Source organism: Lissotriton helveticus, chromosome 7 (genome assembly GCF_964261635.1).
Source record: "Lissotriton helveticus chromosome 7, aLisHel1.1, whole genome shotgun sequence".
NCBI classification, from domain to species: Eukaryota; Metazoa; Chordata; class Amphibia; order Caudata; family Salamandridae; genus Lissotriton; species Lissotriton helveticus.
Genome location: NC_136068.1, coordinates 311,678,958 through 311,697,962, shown reverse-complemented (window position 1 = coordinate 311,697,962; position 19,005 = coordinate 311,678,958). Strand labels below are relative to the sequence as shown.

Genomic DNA, 19,005 nt, shown 5'->3' with positions numbered 1-19,005 from the left:
ACTCTGCAGGAATGCAACCTTGCATCCTACTTCAGCAGTTAAAAATTGTAGGAAAGTCCCCTTTTTGGATGGTCACAACCCCCCACACTTTTTGCGTAGATGCTGTGGTAACTGACCTGAAAGGGCACTGGGACCTTCTAACCAGGCCCCAGTGCCAGTGCTCTTTCCTTCAAAAGGAAATGTGAATTGGTGCACCCAATTGGCAAGATGCTTTAACCCACTTTGTACGTCCCCAGTATATGGTTCCAGTGATACCCAGAGCAAGGCTGTTAAAGGGGTCACCACGGCTGCAGCACTAGTTGTGCCACCCTGAGTGACTCTAGAGGATGAAGAAAAAAGCCCTGGGCAGGGGAGGTCATACCTTCGCCCTCCCAGGAGGGTTTGGGAATTGCACATAAGGACAGTGAGGTTCAAAGGCTAACACCGTGTCTGATATGCAAGAGACTAGTCCCCCAGGCGGGGACAAAGACCTCCCTGACATCAGGCACTCGTGTTTGCATGCAGGTGGGAACATCAGTTAGTCAGGAGGCATACCTCCCAAAAGGCTAGCCACACCTCTAGAAAGGGCTACCTGGGCTGTACAGTCGAAGATGGGTAGCGCCAGCTTAAAAAGTCGCAAAAATAGTGGGCTCTGGGTAGAAAAATGACTTATATCCACTGGATGTAGTCACTTCAGGGGTGGATTAGCTGCAGGGCTAGTAGCCCATTGGCTACTAGCCCCCACACCCCTACCAACCCTTAAGTCCTGTATTTAAGGGGCACCCCTGACACCAGAACTCCCGATATGCTCTGAAGAAGAAAATGACAAAGAACAGGCCTGTGTCAGCACAAGGCAGGACTCCACAAAGAAGAGGCGTGAAGCACTGCACCTGTGGCAGCTCCCTGCACCCGCAGAACTATGACTCGTCCCTAACCAGAGACTGGTTTCAAAAGGAAGGCAAACCCCTCTTCGACCCAAATACTTCATCAGTACTCCGTAGGGCTAGGAGGTACTAGTTTTCTGAATTCGGCAGGCACAAACCATACTTCCAAGATCGAAGGACTGTCTGCCGGGCTCCTATGAGGACCAGCCCAAAAGTAACCAACCAGGTGCCTTCTGGGAGGCGCAGTCCCAAACCTCAGTGAGTCTCTGCCCTCTACAGCGTTCCCAAGACTTGTGGTAGAAGATTTGCTTCATTACTGCATTTGCGGTGGTCACTGTTTGTTGGTGGCCTTGCTGACAACTGATTACTTTACTTAATGCTCCAAGATGAGGGAATCCCTTGCTCCATCAACCTTCTCCTTCTGTGGCACAGTTGTTGAGTACTTGCATCCCAAACACACGTGTGTTGGCATGCCAGGTGAAGTCAGCTTCACCTATTCCGTTCAGAACCAAGGGCAGCCAGGTACACCTGTGTACCCGAGGCGCTCGAGCTAAGCAGAGCTATCCTGGCTGGTGACCCTGGTCCAGGGGCCCATCCAGGCTTTGCCTCCAAGGGGCTCCCATGTACTCGACATGCAAGTACCTCCTTTTTATTAAGTACTGCTTTTTCAGCACCATGGCTCCCGTTCAACACCAAGGACAGTCAAGTCACCTCTGCACCAGGACTCCCTAGGCAAGGTAACATTGTTCTGACTGTCGAAGCTTGGCCTGTGGACCCGCAAGACCTTAACTACAAGTGGGTTCTGTGGAACTCATCCCGTAAGTGACCGAGTGTCAGCTTGTGTTTTTCCCATTGACCGCAAATATAAAGTTTGACAGCTCTTCAAAGTATTGATTTTATTATCATTGTAAATTTCTTTAACTCTGGTTATACGAACTGTACATGCTTCATTCTGGTGTCTAAATGTATATAAAAATAAGCTCTATTTTTATAAATTGGTGTTGGAATTTGTTAGAGTCGTGTCACTTACGTATCGTCAATGTTGGTACTGTAAAATGCTTTACACATGTTCCGCTCAGTAAGCCTGACTGCTCTTTGCCACTCTACCAAGACTGAGCTAAGGATTACTGGTGCGAATCTAAGGTTCACTTTTGGGTATTATGTTAATATTATATGGTAAGGCCCCCCAACCATAACGCATAATATTTCTACATTGCTACAAAAATGTATGCTTGGTTACATCATTGTCTTATCGGATTTTCAGAAGAGAACAGTTATAAGGTGTTAGGTTGTTAAACCTTGAACATCTTTGTTACAATTAAAAGAAAAAATTAACATAAAGTACATTCTCAGTTTTCTAGTTGAGCTCCTTACATAGAGTTGCAAATTATAATTTCACAAGATTAACCCAATTCCTCACGAGTTTGTCCCAATACATTTAAGTCAGAAAACTAAATGCAATAAAAAAGAGTTACATATTCAAGTTAAATTATGGCCCCCGTAAAGTATACATCTATTAACACAGGTCTAATCGAAGGTCAGTTCTGTATCTTGTAGCAAAAACATAAGCTTGTTTAATTTGCCCAATAAAGCTTATTCCATGCAAATCCTTACTCCATCTTGCTCTTGTGTACAGTTGACAAAGACAGAATAAATTAACCATGTTGACCACCTGGTCCAGTTCACAAGGAAAGACTATTGGCTCAGGGACGAAGTCTGGCCTGTTAAGGGTTTCTGACTATCTGGCACATTTTCTTACTTTTCAATTGACCATTGGCTTTCTGATGTCAGCCCGACTGCGTGGAGCCCCAATTGGTCTTCTCTTGGCACTGCCATCTGCCTGAAGGTTGCCCTAACTACCTCTGAGCCTTGGTGAAGGACACACCCGTATCTGCATGTGAGCCATGACAGAGACACAGATCCAGAACCTCTACTGCTCGTTCGCTATGGCTACCACACAACAGCACCACAGGCCTGAAGACCTGACTACTGTCCAGCAAGCTGTCCAGTCCATTATTCGCCTGCATCCTGTGCTTAGCCTGAAGGATGACCAAATCTGGTGATTGTTTCTAACCCCCCTTTGAGGATAGTTATTTCCCGGGGCTAGCAGGGGCAGAAGTTGCCCAGACACCTGCAATTGCCCGGTAAGTCACATGCCGGTGGTGTGTGCAGAGCTGGGGGTGATAGGGCATCCATCAGTACGTGGGAGCTGGACGATTGGAAAGAAGGTTGGGAGCTGGCTGGCCCTGGCCTTTGGTAGCCTTACTCTGGGGGCTATTGGACTCTTTTGTGGCTGTCATTGTAGAAATTGGTCTTTGAACTTCTTGGGCCTTTGAAGTACATCCTGTTATTCTTTGCATGGATTATTGCCTGGAGTGTGCCTTGTACTTCATTGGGCCCAGTAATTTCTGCACCACCCACTTACCCATCCCTATTTAGCTTCACCCTAGGTGCCAGCATGGAGGCCACAAGGAAAGGTAACACATTAGCTTCCTTTCACTGGCCTTGTGTCCTGCAAGTCGAAACTACATCCAGCAGCTATGACCGACGTCATATTGGACACATTAATGTGGGAGCTTACTGCTGTTAAGTCAACTTTAGACTCGATGTGCAAAGACACCAAATGGATGGCTGCTGAGCTGAAATCCTTGGGAAGTGATTTAGGCACCTATCATACACAATTGGATTGTAGGGACCATAAAGTGGAGGCCACGGAGGACTGATTGACTACATTGGAATCCAGCCACAATATCGATGGTGAGGTCTGGCACCTACGCTAGTAGAGATCGAGGATCGTAGGCAGGGGAACAAAGTTCGCTTTCTCGGGGTGTCAAAAGGGGCACATGATAAGGATTTAGACAGTTTTCTAGCCACCTTCCTCCCAGAGCTCAGAGACCGTGGTTCGCATCCTGGCTCGAAATTGATAGAGCCCATAGTATACATAATGCATGCCGCGGAATGCCCTAGGCCAATCATTGCGTGCTTTTGATATCACCAGAAGGCCCATCAACTCATCACGGCCACGAAGCTCCACAAAGGACCCTTATATAAAGATGCCAGGATTTATATTATGGTGAACGTTTGTCATGATACTGTGGTGCAGCGGAAAAGGTTTCTGGCATTGCGAATGACACTCCCGAAGCAGGGCATTTGCTGTGGCCTTCTCGAGCCTGCTACCATGTTGCTTACCATTGAAGACAGGATAGGGAATTTGAGCCCCTGTATGAGCTCAACAACTTTTTGGCCTCCTTGTACACAGTGGTCATGGACACGTCACTGACAGCGGATGGAAAAAACAGTCTGGATGTTTGCTGACTGGACACTCATCAGGATCTGAGGCATGTAGACACCTCTCATGAGCGCCGAAGATTCAACACTGTTTTGAAAAAATGGGAGGATAGGAGGCACAGGACCCTTGTGGATTTGGCATCTCGAAGCCAAGAGAAGTGCCTCTTCGAAGGTGCATTCCATTGGTATTTGAGCATTTTCCAATGCTCTACTTGGTTGAATCTACCTATCATTCTTTGATAATTGACAGTGCCTGCAGGTACGTTTTATGTGCAGTCCTGGGCTGGATGTCTGTCCTGTGCTTGCCACATGGAGTGAGCCTCAGGTCTAGTGGCCGCTTCAATACACTTACCTTCTTTGTGTGACTTTGCCGTCCTCTTTGGGACATTTACCTCCCAGGGTTTGCCTGGACTGTGTGTTGGTCATGAAAGTTTGTAGGAGTGCTGGGTGGTATGTGGGTTAGGAGGTATACACGCATGTGCAAATTAGTTTTTTTGTGCATTGTTTGTTGACTGTAGGGACACTAAGTACTCTCCCTACGCACCAAATGTATATCCCTTTTCTATGTTGTATTGTTTTCTATTGTGCCTCCAGTACAGTATTCTGCACGATTGTTATTCCAACACCACTTACTACTTTGAACACAATTGTGACCCACTCCGCTATGTACAAGCCCACCATTGCACCCGATTCACTGCACTATCCGCACATTTCCACGCACAAGCATGAACCTCTGTTCAATTTCAAAGCAGTGACTTTCACTTTGGGAGCAGTGTTTTAACCCTGTCCAACTTATAACTGCTGTAAATGATAAAAATGACATAGCAGCCCACCCATGGCCCAGATACTTTTGCATTTTATCCCTCAATATCAATGGCCTAATTTATTGTATGAGGCAAAAAAGGCTCTTACATATATTGCTTCAAAAACCCCTGACATAGCTTTACTGCAGGAAGATAATTTATCAGGCCCAGTGTCGGATGCGCTGAAGAGAGATTGGGTAGGTAGAATCATAAGCAGTAGTCTCATCAGGGATACCCTTACAACATCTACCTTGCCTGTGACTTCCTCATCCAAGAAGAAGTGTGGCATTGCCAATCCCATAGACAAATCCTTTCCCCCATACCGTACAAAAACGCAAACAGAACCACTTGACCTATGTTTTCTTGAAACTAAAATGGACTGCGATAGTAGGATCCGTCTATGACCCCAATCAGGACAGGGTCCATTTCCTCTTCTCCCTATTCTGTTAGAATTCAGTAATATCAAGATGATAGTGAGTAGGAATTGGAACTTGGTCTAAGACCCCTTCCTGGACAGATCAGGACCCCCGAATAAGGTCAACACTCGAGACTGAGGGCTATTGATAGTTGTTATGCAGGATCATGGTCTGAAAGGCCCTGGCATCTGACACAGCCGCAAGACAGAACATATACTCTTCTTTGCTTTGTGCATAAGAGCAGCTCATGGATCAGTTACTTCCTGGTGAGCCACTCCACGTTGTACCATAATGGGGTGTGGGGTTGAGAACCACTCTTCAGTGGTCCTGGATTTCGGACATAATTCGCCCACGTCCAAATGTTGGAGAATGAGCATGTCTCATTACAGATTGCAGCACGACAAACTGAAGCTCACACACGCCTCTACCCCTACTTGGTGGTCAGTGAACCCTTAGTTTCTTCGCCTTATGTTCTCAGGGCCGCATGCAAAGCCACTTTAAGGGGAGACCTTATGAGGGACTCTGCCACTTGGAACCATGAGACTGGGAAGAAACTTACACCAATTAACTGGAATGGACTAAAAGTGAGGGGCCTCCATTGACCCCTTGAGGGCCTAGACCTATGGGCGGTGACTTCACCTGGAAGATCTCTGCATTGATATACCTTGATGTGCTGGTCATTAAAGGCCTGGAGCATATGGTGGTGGATGATTTGCAACCCTTAATGACGAAGATGAAGCATGACTTTTTCGGCTGGTCTTTAACTTTCATCCTGGGGTAGGATACAGATGGAGAAGATGGTCATGGCACCCAGATTTAATTATGTTCTGGGTCTTCTGCCACATGAGGTCCACAAGGGCTTACTCTGCACCCTGAACAAATGCATTCAAATGTTATCTGGGTGGGACAGAAACTCTGCCTCAAGCCATAAAGACTACATGCAGCTACTAAATCCAGGGGGCTATAGATACTGGACATGCATCTGTCATATCTTGTACATCATTTATCACAATTGGTCTGCTTTTTGGTGCCCAGTGATAAGCCACCAATGTGGGTGGCCCTGGAACCTGGGCCTGGGAATACTGTATGATACTAGTGGTTTGCAGTCCTCTTTCTGAACCTTATAATCCACATAGTGAGAGAGTGATATGCGCAATCACTCTCTCACTATGTGGATTATAAGGTTCATGACTGTATCTAATGTAGCCTTGAGGGTATAAAACCCAATGTACGTAAAAATGTTATCAACATAGAGACAAGATATGTAATATAATATTGTGATGCTGCACTAGTTTAATTAGTCCCCTTACGCACTTAGATGGTGCTTAGTCTTCTTTGGGTGACTGATGAAATTATAAAGATGAATACAATGTGGTGATTATATGTGTTACTTTCAGCCCTGAGGAAGTCATGGGTACACACCCAGTGATGACGAAACGCGTTAGCATAAGGGAGTGGAAGATTGAGATCAAGTGAAACAAATAAAGAAACAAGAAAAAGCACAATAACCTGGAGATCTATCTGTATATTGTTGTACTATCAATCCATATATTACTTGGCTTGTGCTTCAGAAAATCGTTAAAAAAAGATATGAAATGGTTAGGTGACCATTGTAGGAGGAGTGAGGGATTGAAATGATTGGTGACCTTCTCACCGCGGATACCTTTTGGTCGTTCGAGATGCTTAGGTCAGACTTTGCGCTGCCTAACTCACAGCTATGGAAGTACTGCCATTTTCAGCACTGTCTGAAAGGTAAACTTAGTAGGGATCCTATCCTTGTTCCGCTAAGTGCGAAAATGGGGCGCCTCAAGGACAAGGTTTCCAATCAGTACCACAGTACACGCCTAGAAATCTAAATATACTTACAGGAACGGTTAGATGTTTCCTACTTGGAAGAGAGTTAGACAGAGCTCATGTTCAATCATGGCTGCACCCTTCAGGAAGCCCAGTTGAAGAGCTCCTGTTTTACGGTTCTCAACCATTGGAAATGGTACCGCATAACCTATGTAGGTCTAGATTGCTGCTCAGTGATGCACACTGGAGGTGTGTCAGAGAGGGTTGCGACATTTACCATATATAATGGTCTTGTCCACGTCTGGGTCCCTACTGGTGTGATATATGGCGTATGTGGCTCAGCATGACTTCTTGGACATCGAGGACCCCACCTCACCTTGGCGTAGATGGATGTCGTTGGCCCTCATGGCAAAGATTTGTACATTAAGGCATTGGTGTTCGCTGTACACACCAACGTACTGAGAGTGGCTGACTGAACTTTATATGTTGATCACTTACAAAAGGCGTTTATATAAGATCCCATATCAAATGCATTTGTTTGACAATGTCTGGGGCCCTCTTATGCATCTGCAGGAAGGGAGCCTTGAGTGGAGCACTCCCCCTTTTGTTTTACTCACACACCTTAGATCTCGGCCATAGTAAGGAAGGACTCCACAGATCGGCTGGCTATGCGATTTAGGTGGGACAGGGGCAATTGTGGAATGCAACCATGTTCTCTCTCATGCTTGTTCAGGAGGAGGTTCAGTATTAGAGGGAGCAGGACACAGGTGTTCTAACTGTTAAGGCAGAATGTATTTTACCTATGCCTGTCGTGGGTGTGCATGCATCACATACAGTGGAAGGGTTAAATGTGGGTATGGCGGGTGATTTGATTCAGTTTATGGCACTGTGATTTCATAAACCTTCTGTTTTTCAATGCTGTAATGCTGTTTGTAAGGGGGTTGTGAACTCAATTTGTTCTGGACTGTACAAGGAACTGGCAGGAGGCATGACAAGTTGTGGTGCATAAATCAGCCCCATTGAACCTTTTGTTTTGCCCCTTTTCTTCTTTTGTCCTTTTGATTCTTCTAGGCCTTAATTATGCCTTTATCTGTCGTATCTTTTTGTCCTTTCTTCTGTATATGCTTGCCTGTGGTCCTTGCAGTGGGACTGTTTGTATTGAAATGCAAAGCCAATAAAGGAATGTGTCAAAAAAGAGAGACTATTGACTCCAAGGTTTGGACTTGAGACAGGTTGTAGCTGATTGACAATGACTTTCTTAAGGGAAGCAGGAAGCTTGTGTCTGCTGTTATAACAACTGATATTTACAGATTTATGTCATTGAAGATCTGTGGTAGACAACATTTTGTTTATTGAGTATCACTGAAAATCACACTTATTGTAACAGGGTGACAGGGCTAACACACTCTAGTGCAGGTAGGATCAGCTATAAATATGCCAAACCAAGATATGAGATTATTGTAAGTTTTATAGTGTCCCTAAACCAGCCCACCTGGCTTAAGGCTCTCTAGGAGTCTAGTATCCAGAAGTCAGTGATAGCAGAAGCAATGTTACAAAGTAAAACACCTGAAAAAAGTATGAACTACAAAATCGTTTTCTGTAACACTAACTGATCATCTAATGTTAACATTTGTCTGTGTAGCAAATCTTTCTGGGATATTAACAGACCCTAGGACTTTATGAGTCTTTCCGGGAGGTAATGTTGCATCCCATGGTCCTGTTAGATTTTTTATAAAGATGGTGCTCAGCTGCTTTGTACTCATTTGGGCCTCCCTCCATGTCCTAAGGTTACTACTGAGATACAGCATTTCCGTCAAGTACTACCCTGAGCCGTAGTGATCTTTGTATCTTGGGACACTAGTGGAGATGTGCCCACTAACAAAGGTTCTTTCTGATGGTCATTATTATGTGAACAGGTATTACTTTAAGGGAGATTAATTCACATGTTTGAGTTCTCAGTGGCTATTATATATGGGTTTGTAGTCACTATCCCAGCCCAAGGAATGCCTGGCCACTAGCTAAGCCCCAATAAATGCTGAGGATGATAACGTGTTGTCCCCAAAATGACCTTGCCTCATATAACCTCAATCTCACAATAAAAGCAAGCCAGGAAGGGAGGAAGGTCTTCCTTCCAAGAGAGAAACATGATCCTATGGGAAGACAACACATTTGCTTTATGCTTAGACCTGTCACTCAGATCCGCAGTCTTCTGGTGAAAATAATGTCACAGGTATTTCACTGCATTGTGTCTTGCATACTTCCTTTCACAGCTGAGCTCTTGGATCGATGGAGAAGGAGGAGGACAGCTGCGTGAGTTCAGTACTGTGGAGTGGTCTTTGGAGAACATAGAGCGATCCCATCGTAGATTCCAGGAGTTCTTCCTTCAGGCATCAGTAGGTCAAAGAGATTATATTTTCTTGGTGGAATAGCATGTGCTTGAAGTATAAATTAAAAATCTCAAATTCACGTCAGAGTCCACGCAAGATTCAAAAACTAATTTAAAAATCTATCAGTTATTCTGCGGTCAGTGTTGAAGAGCCTGTAGGACTCTAATATCACATTTACGACAGATGCCTTTGATCAAAAAGCTAGTTTAGGTACATTCTTATAATTTAGAACAATCACAATTCCAAGTTTAGGGTGTATCTTTTACTTGCATACCCCTCCTTGAATCTCTCTATGTCGCTGTCTTCTACTTCATATTTTTCTTCTTTTCTCTCATGTTTTCTTTTCTCTCGTTTTCCGGAATCTTTTTCACCTCCCATCTCTCTTTGTTTGGGCCCTGCTTCTATTTCCTGTCTCATTTTTTAGTTGTTTGCTCTCTTTAACACACAGGCTTCTCCAGCTCACATACATTTTTTCCCCAGATCCTTTATTTCCTTTGTCTACCCTTTGGCTCATCTTTTTAGCCTTGGAAAATGGTCGAATTGCTCAGGATAGCATGTTCCTGATAACTCTCCCTAACTATTAGATTTACCTCGGTATTCGTTGCAGAATTGTTTTAAATATCTTTGTGTACTACTACAGATGTATATACATTCTGTGTTCCATTTTCTCTGTTCCTTTCCCTTTTAGGCACACTACAACCATGGCCTTTCACTCTGTGATGAAGCAAATAAGTTCAAAGGGTCAACACTCTCGAAGATGGAAGATTTCAAATCTTTGCGAAGCTCATTTCAGGCTAAGCTCTCTACCTTCTACTTGGGCGCAGAGAGACAGAGGGATGAGCTGGCTGCCATGTTGAATCTCTATAGGTTTTGTGACAAGGTAAGCTATCTCCAGCCAATAGCAGAAAAGGGCAGACGTCAGCACTGAACCAAGACTTCCCTAGCTGAAATGATCAGGGTCTTGTGTGTAGTTTGGACAGCCACTGATGCCCTTTGTCATACTCTAGAGCTTTTAGCCATTTGTGACTTGAAAATAGGCAAAAAGTGGTTTTTTTAATACAATTTGAAAATTCAAAAAGTTTTCTTAAAAATCACACAATTTTGCTTGTCAACTTTATGTCCTTATTTGAATTAGTCTGAACCACAAACTAAATGCAATTTTGTACATAAAGTGGTCTCTTAGCACACCTGTCGTGTTTTTGAAAGTACAATGCACCAACTTAGTTACAATTAGGAAACTCCACTGAGGACACAACCCTTACTATTTGTACATTAAATAGCTATGGTTGCCTCTTTTACTGAGCACAATTGCCACAAATTATATCATTTGTTCCCCCATATATCTCTCATCTGCAGAGTTTTAAAACCCTTGCAGCTGTATTATGATCGTGCTTTGCTGAACATACACAGGGATTGCCCATTAAAATGCAGTGGGAAAATGAGTCTTCCAATGGGATTTTTTTTAACCAGCCAAGTTTACATCAGCCATCTTTTCAAAAGTCTAAACAAATATGTATCTTTCTAGTACTCTTAAAAGTTGACACTAATGTGTGAACTGCTGTATAAGAATATTGGTGATCAACACAATATCAAAACTCTATTATCTGTCGATGACCCTCTTTAAACCATGGAAAGTCATTGTTTCCCCGTAAACATAAAAAACGGGACACCTTTTTGGTACATTTGTTTGTCAAAACAGCAAAGAAATATTTTGGATGACACCCAAAAGTGGGACAATCGACACACATTCTCCATGGGCTGTTGTGACCAACAGGGCAAGACTAAAATGTTCTTGTGCCATCAAGTACAGTAGGGAAATTTTTCCGATGGTCGAGAACTGGGAAACAGAAAATGGACTGAATTGGGAAATTAGGGATAATTGACACTGAAAACAGCAGAGATTGATATAAAAATATTACTGAATGTTATTATTTTATACACTCACCCTGTACTAAACTGTGCAAACTACTGCACATTTACCTAATGACCCTAAAGGAGATGGAACAATTGTTCTCTTGTTTAATCTTTGTCTGTACAGATGTTCATGTCATTATTCAGTTATTGCATTTATAAGCAGAATATCACAAAATAAATTGTCTTTAAGATGTATCAGAACCCAAAAAAAATAAAAAAATATGATGTGACTTACAAAGTGACAGAAACGTACTGGTATGGCCAGCGCAGAATCCCATGGTGTTTATTTTCAAAAGATGTTATTAGGATTCACCTAAGGACAGCTGTTAGCTGTCTGCAAGAGTGTGTGGAAGTTCCACGAGGGGAGGGAGACGCCCCATTAAACAAGAGGTGGAGCATGGCGTGAGATAATTGGAACCACAGGGAGGCACAGCCACAGAAAAAGAAGAATGTCTGCTTTAGGACTTTGCATGAGAGTTTCTTTACATCATGCACATTCAAATCAACATGATCACATGCGACCTTAATAGTTTATGCAGTCAGGCACTATGTCAATTCTTTCTACGATCTCAACTATTGCAATATTCTTGTGGTGATTTTCTAACTCTGCAGCTCAAATTTACACCTTCATCTCTGTCCTGGATTATGGCAATCCTGCCTTCAGAGTCTGTTAGTTTTCCAGTCTGCAGTCGCATGTTCTTTAATTCTCATGGGTGACTCGGATTCTGGTATGTAGCGTGATCTTTAATGATGATAGTACTCGCAGAAGAGTTGTAACCTCATTTGCTGGCCATTCCGATTGAAGGATTGATGGGAAAAGTCTCCCTTATGTTTTATTTGTGGTTGCTGTATTTTTGTTTGTGACACTCCCTTTATTGGCACAGATGAATCTTCAGAAGGTTCCTTCAGCCAGATGTACAAAACCATTTTGCAGTCGCAAAACCATTCTGTTTGCAAAATACACTGTTTGCACCCACCAAGTACTAAACCCTTGTTGTGATTCAGAAACGTCTTTCTGAATCTCAGAAGTGGGCTTGTGACTCATTTTGAATCACAGGATCTTCCTCTTCTACTTGCGATTCTCAATGAGATGTATCAATGGATTTTGACTCGAATTGGGGTCGCAAACTTTGAAAGACTATAGACACCTCAAATGAGGCGGTAACAGATTCACATCGGGGAAGTTGTCCTGAATGATAGCTTTTTCTTTGGGATTTCTCTCGAAGTGGTTTGGGGGGGAGAAGCAGTAGTCCACAGCACCGCTCACTGTTCCCTAGTCCTCCAATGTCTATCCTAATGGAAAATAGTTTTTAAAGCAGCATCTTTCCTTTAAGGAACTTGGGCTGCTTTAGAAAGGCTTCAAGTTTGGAAATACAAATGCTGGGATGGTGGACTGCAGTTCCTTGCATACTACCCCTACTCTGTAGTATTCCAGGAGGTTGTAAATTATGACCTGTCTCATTAATATTCATTAGGCAGTTCTTTTCGCGATCCCCTCTGAATAAGCATTTTGCGTTATGCATTTTTACTACATTGCGTGGATTTCAGAAGTACAGATAGGTCGCAAAAATCGGTGTGCAGTTTGCACACACTGTTTGCTCTCTGTATGTACAACTGTATTTTCTCCTTACATTGTGATAAGCTAAGAATGAAGATTTGGATAGGAGTCTTGTGTTCTGATCCATATTGATTTCCTTTTAACTTCTCCAAGGAATTTAATTGCATATCTCGGTTCTTTCTTCTCAGCATTACTGTGTCACTGGCATTCCATCACACCCGTCCTGCCATCCATTTAGCCCTGGGGCCTTCATCTAGCCATCTGCCACCTCAAACATGGTGCAATAAAGCCTTTTCACTATATCCCATCTCTTCCTTCAGCTTTAGGGTTTCTTTTAACTCCCAGATATAACTTCCATGAGTGGTCATCCACCTCTCACCGATTCCACACTTCATAACTCTATCTCACAATTTACACCGTACACTGCAGAAAACACATTTGAATGGAATTTAAAACTGATGTGCAGTAGCAGGTCAAGGGACAACAATTTCTCAATGTCTCAACGTGACCTCAGTTCCTTGAGGAACGGAGAGGCGTTCTTATAGCTATGTGGATCGATGCAACAACTTCATAGATCTATGTTTGACCCCATGGTAATAGGTCGAATCACTGCAGGTATATTCCCTAGGTCAATAAAAAAGAGGACAGTTGAGTTACTTAACAATAAACATGTACTATTCTGGAGACTTTTTCAAGGACCTATTAGGGAGCCTAAATTTGTCAAGTTGCATATTTTGAAACAAAAAAGATAAGAAAAATTCAGGTGAATGTAGTGCATTGTCTGAAGTTCAACTCATGTTTAAAATAAGCATGTTACAATAAACATACTGATTACATTTCTGGGTGATAAACAATCCCAAGCTCACGCAAGGTTGCAATCACTTTATCCTATTTACATATTTAACCAATATACAATGTTCTTTCACACCACACCTGCTAATTTTCACATACAGTTACTCGTACTCACCCTAACACTATCCACTTGCAGTAACACATACACCGTCTAAAACCATAACTCAGTAAGGGAGTGTGTAGCTCAAAAACAAAACATAAGATTCACCTTAGTTTCTGTGCACTTGCATCACAAATGTTTATCATGCAGGGTCACATAACGTTTATCTATTTTACTTCTCTTGTTGCCTTTGTAAGCAAAGAAAAACTCTTGCAATACAGTTTATCTATTTCTACTTCTGTTGTTCAAGTTCTCAAATTCAAGTTTAATTTATTATGATACGTAACACCAAATGAGGTCCACATAACATACGACAATGATAAAAACAATAATACATAAAACAATATAAAATCACATAAAAAATATGAATTCTCCAACCCATTACATAAAACACTTTAGGGCCTCTACCAACCGACTTCCAACAATGCATCAATGTCTAACCTTTATAAACGTAAAGCTTGTATAGTGCCACACAAAATGTACAAACATTTCATATTAGAATCTAATAAATGCAATCATACAAAGTGACGTTGTGCATAATACAACATAAAATATGCAAATATTGAACACTTTATAAATGCCAGCATGCATAAGGACACAAAAGCGTACAATTATTGCATACTAGAATCTTATAAATGCAACCTTTAAGAAGTGGCATCATGCATAACGCAACATAAAGTATGTAGATATTAGCAAACCTTTAAAAAAGACATGAACAAATAAATTGTCCGCTATACAACAATACCCTCGAACAATGATTTCCAGCAACTTAGAAGGTGCAAATATGCCTATAGATACATAAATATAGTTGCATCTATACAGATTCGAAAAACAGAAATCTATTAATAGACAACATACATTATATACTGTTGGTTCCTGATTCTATCAACAGTTCTTGACATTTACATTGACCTACCCATCAGGGCTAATCATCATGTTATTCCCCCTACACTCTCCTCTATTCAGTATCCAAATAAACTTCTCTGTTTTCTCGTCCATCTCAATCATTATAGTTTAGTTCCAGGAACCCTGGTACAAGTTGATGCAAAAGGAATGTGGCAAGTTACAACATGAGGTGTCAAACTATATGTGCTAAAAATGACATGCGCTTTGTCTTCTATACTGTCACCAGGCAATTCCCCTGCTCTACCAATCCATAATAGTATGGGTGGTTAAGAGCTGTTTAATAGTGAATAATCACTATACTTTTCACAATTCACACATTTCCTGAGGCAAACTTGAACTCCATTGTCTGTGATGAGCTGTTTGTGCAATGCTTGGTGATAAACGACTAAATTGATTAATTTTGTTACAACTATCAATACCTCATGGTGAAACAATACTTCAGCATTGTTTGACCAACAATCCAACAGAACAAGTGAGTATTTCACACACCGCTTAGGGTAGAGAACTCCACCATAATATCAAGCTTTCCAAAATATTACAATGTCAACTGACTGCAAAGTGGTACACACTTCCTTTGTTGCTTATTCCTATGATGTGGGATGTGAGATAGCTGTAAAGGCTGGATTATCCCTGTTGGGCCAATCATTTCTGCCCCTCTCTCACCTAATATTTCACTTCACACTCTAAAGAAACCTACTGGTTCCTGTGGTACCAGTAACACCTATTCTGCAGATCTCATAGTGCTGTTACACTGTGGTTGTTCCAAGAACTAATATCCTTGGAAAATGTATCTTCCTGTGGACTGTACTTCCCTCCACTCCTGGGTAGACCCTCAGATTATTTAAAAGCTGGTTGTTTGGGAAACTGTGTTTTCCAGTGTGTTTCATTACCTCCACTTATGGATGTAACATATATTTATAAACTATGGGTTATGTGAGACTGCAATTCATAGATTCCCCTTAGCATTTTGTAGCTACATTTTTCATTAGTTACACCTTTTACAGGGCATTGGTAGACCCCATAGATTAGATTCTGAAAGAGATATTGGTTATCTAAAAGGGTGCACTTATTTCTTTTAACGTGGTATATCTTCCAGTGGGTGATACCTCCACCGTGGCGCCCAAAGATTCTTTAACTAATGATTTTGGAAAGCTGTGTCTTCCAGGAGGTTTCTGCAACTTCTGGGTAGACCTCATAGATTCTAACACAACTAGTGGTTTTAAGAATCTGTGCATTCCAGTCACTTGTGCATATATCTGTACTAGGTGGACCTCATCCGTTCCTAAATATGTATTCGTTACAAGAAGCTAAGTCTTCTCCTTTTCTCCCTGGTGGATCCAAAGGTTATTGGTCTGCCTTTGCTACCTGATCACCATGTTGAAGAGACAGAGCAGTATTGAAATTCTAAGTTCTGTCCTGAATTTGTTCATCCACCATCTTGACAAAAGATCCAACAATGTCTCCCTGGTTCACTTCAGTATGACTCCTATATCCTCAGCCTCCTGTGCTATACAAGGTTGCACCATGCCTCTTTACAATGCATACCTCACCCCTCACCCAGACCTCCTAAATTCTTCGAATTCATCTGCTACAGCCATGCAGATTCCAGTCATGTCATCCTACTTATGGAATATTCATTTGAAGTTAATCAATGGGCCACAGGTCAGTGGCCCTATGTATTGGAGCCTGAGATGCCACACAGCCACCTTATACAAAACCCACCAAACAATAGAAATCTGGACGGAGTAGCTTCACACCACCATCGACTAACAAAACTCTGCCTCACAATATGGTCACCACTACTGAATTCATACTGGTGCACTTTGAATATAGCATTGGACATTAAACTAAGGCACCCCTATATTTACTACACAGACACTGCTGTGTCTAGAATGGTTCCTCATATGCACCATTGTAACCACATCACTCCACTCCTTTAAGGTCTGCACAGCAATCCTATCGGTAGACATGTCTCATTAAAGTCTCAGTCTAACTCCTAGCGGTCTATCCTTGGCATAGGACTGATCTTCCTTAATCTTCCTTCAACTGAAACTTCACATCTAATGCCTCTCTAATCCCTTCTCCTGACTATCACTTCTTTCAGAAAATCCCACATAGGTGGTACTTCATTTCTCTTTACAGATAGTGAAACTGAGCCCCATCAAATAGAAGGATGATCCACAACCTCCTTTAATTCTGGACAGTTAATACTCTCACAGCTATGCCTGCTCTCTAATATCCAAACAACCAGAAGAGAAGTATGAGTAAAAAGAATCTGACAGTTGATGTAATTAGTGGCATACACTTAATTTTTTTAAAACTACCCTCACCCACAAATTGTGGCATGCTTCATCATAGGGTTTGTTAACAATGCCCCTGCACAGACCAACGCCTGGGGTGGAAAAACTGTTGGGTTGGGGGCGGAGAACTATACGAACACAAAAATAATAATAGGCATCTGAAAAGAATATTGGTGCAGAAATTTGTATCTAAAACTGACTCAGGAATATCCCCCCTCAATTTGTTCCTGGATTTCCTTGTCAGGTTTAAAATGAATATAGGATGGTGGTGATGGGGATTCTTAGTAACCTCCCACCCATCCCATCTGCATGTTCGTCAACATGTTTCAGCCGATTTTATCTAGCCCATACAAGGGTCTTACGGCTCTCATCACGATCTATGATACCCTCTATTCCCCCTTTAAACTCCTATTTCCTTTGGTAGGTCAACGATGGACCCACTCTGGTCTGGGCGCTCCTATACACACTACAGTAGTACTGAGTTTCACTGTCGTAGTAGCTAAAAAAAAGCATGGGAGCTATGGCGGCTCCCTGTAGTCAAACATTCGTCAAGGTAAAGCCGCTGCCTGTGCAATTCTCTCCGCACGCCGTGAAGGTGTCCAAACATATGAGAGCTCAGGCATAGGTCAAACAGAAGGAGGCGGGTTTGTATCTTCTAGCTGGACTGTGATCATTTAATGTTGAAGTGAAGCTACAAGTTTCTGCAACATAAGCTGCGTACCCTTCTGGACCTCATGTCAACCCGCAAGGCTTCCCACAAGGACCGCACAGTAAGTTGACACTTTAACAGCCATGTGTAGTAACTGTGTTAGCCTCTTACCCACCCATTTAGAATGCACTTCAGAGCCTTGACGAGATTATGAAGCACTATACGAATGCTATAGTACAATTCAACACCCCATGTCTGGTAGGGGCAAAAGAACCATTTGCGTCTAGATGTGAATGAACAGCATTCCGATGACACCATGACTGATAAACAACTCAGGGCATACGTGGCCACTACTAAAGACACTTTGGTTAATTTTGTTTAGCAGTCTTGCTGGGTACAGGTGTGTGCCATAGAAGAACTATGGGTTTATAATCATAGACTTTGGGGATGATTTCCTATTGCTTTTTACTATCCTACAATTAATGTGTCTGTACATAATTTAGGATGTTTCAGAACAAGCCTGAGCTTCTTAAAGGCCAGAAGGGCTCTGGAAAAGCCACTCACAAATCTTACATGTACATGTGACTGACTATACCCCAGCTTTCCAGATCCTTTTCCAAAGGCACTGGCCCGATGCGAAATCTACGCACCCTCTATATACTCTGACTCTGTTCAGGTCAAGAAAAGTTCCTCTTGACTATGAGGCAGAAAAGTAATGATCACATCTGAAATCTAGGCAGGATATACGCTGGCTCCTTTCAAGGTGTAAGGGTCAATACCTTTTTCTGAACGAGTCCCCTCAGACTCATGTTCTCAGTTTCCAGAGTGTGAATGTGTATGCAGTCTTTAGCCTTCACAGTAACATAGTGGTTGGACAAGAAGTCTGGCCTATATGTTGCAGGGGAGGAAGACAATACAAACACATCTGTAACAATGGGAGAGACTTTCTGGTCTCCTTAGGTTTGTCTTAGACTTAAAGTTAAAAATGCTGTTGGTGACTTTTTCACTATAAATGTTCGAGCCGTTGATGCCAAGGCACAAAATGTACATACTTAACGTACACTTGCAGTCAGTGCCAGTTAAACTTAGATCATTTCCTGCAAGTATGAAAACACGTTTGTTTCAATAAATTCCAAAGCTGGCTGATGTAGCTTCCGTAGAAATACCTCTGGGAC

The 19,005-nt window shown here is 42.4% G+C and overlaps 1 protein-coding gene across 2 annotated transcripts in view; it reads left to right on the top strand.

The window, feature by feature from the left end:
• The window catches only part of KIAA1755 (KIAA1755 ortholog), a 525,057-nt gene that overhangs the window by 394,121 nt on the left and 111,931 nt on the right, over positions 1–19,005 (top strand). For both annotated transcript variants that reach the window (XM_078652123.1, XM_078652122.1), the window contains exons 12-13: positions 9,435–9,557; positions 10,240–10,431. In XM_078652123.1, the coding sequence (XP_078508249.1) occupies positions 9,435–9,557; positions 10,240–10,431 (315 nt within the window). The remainder of the gene's footprint in view (positions 1–9,434; positions 9,558–10,239; positions 10,432–19,005) is intronic.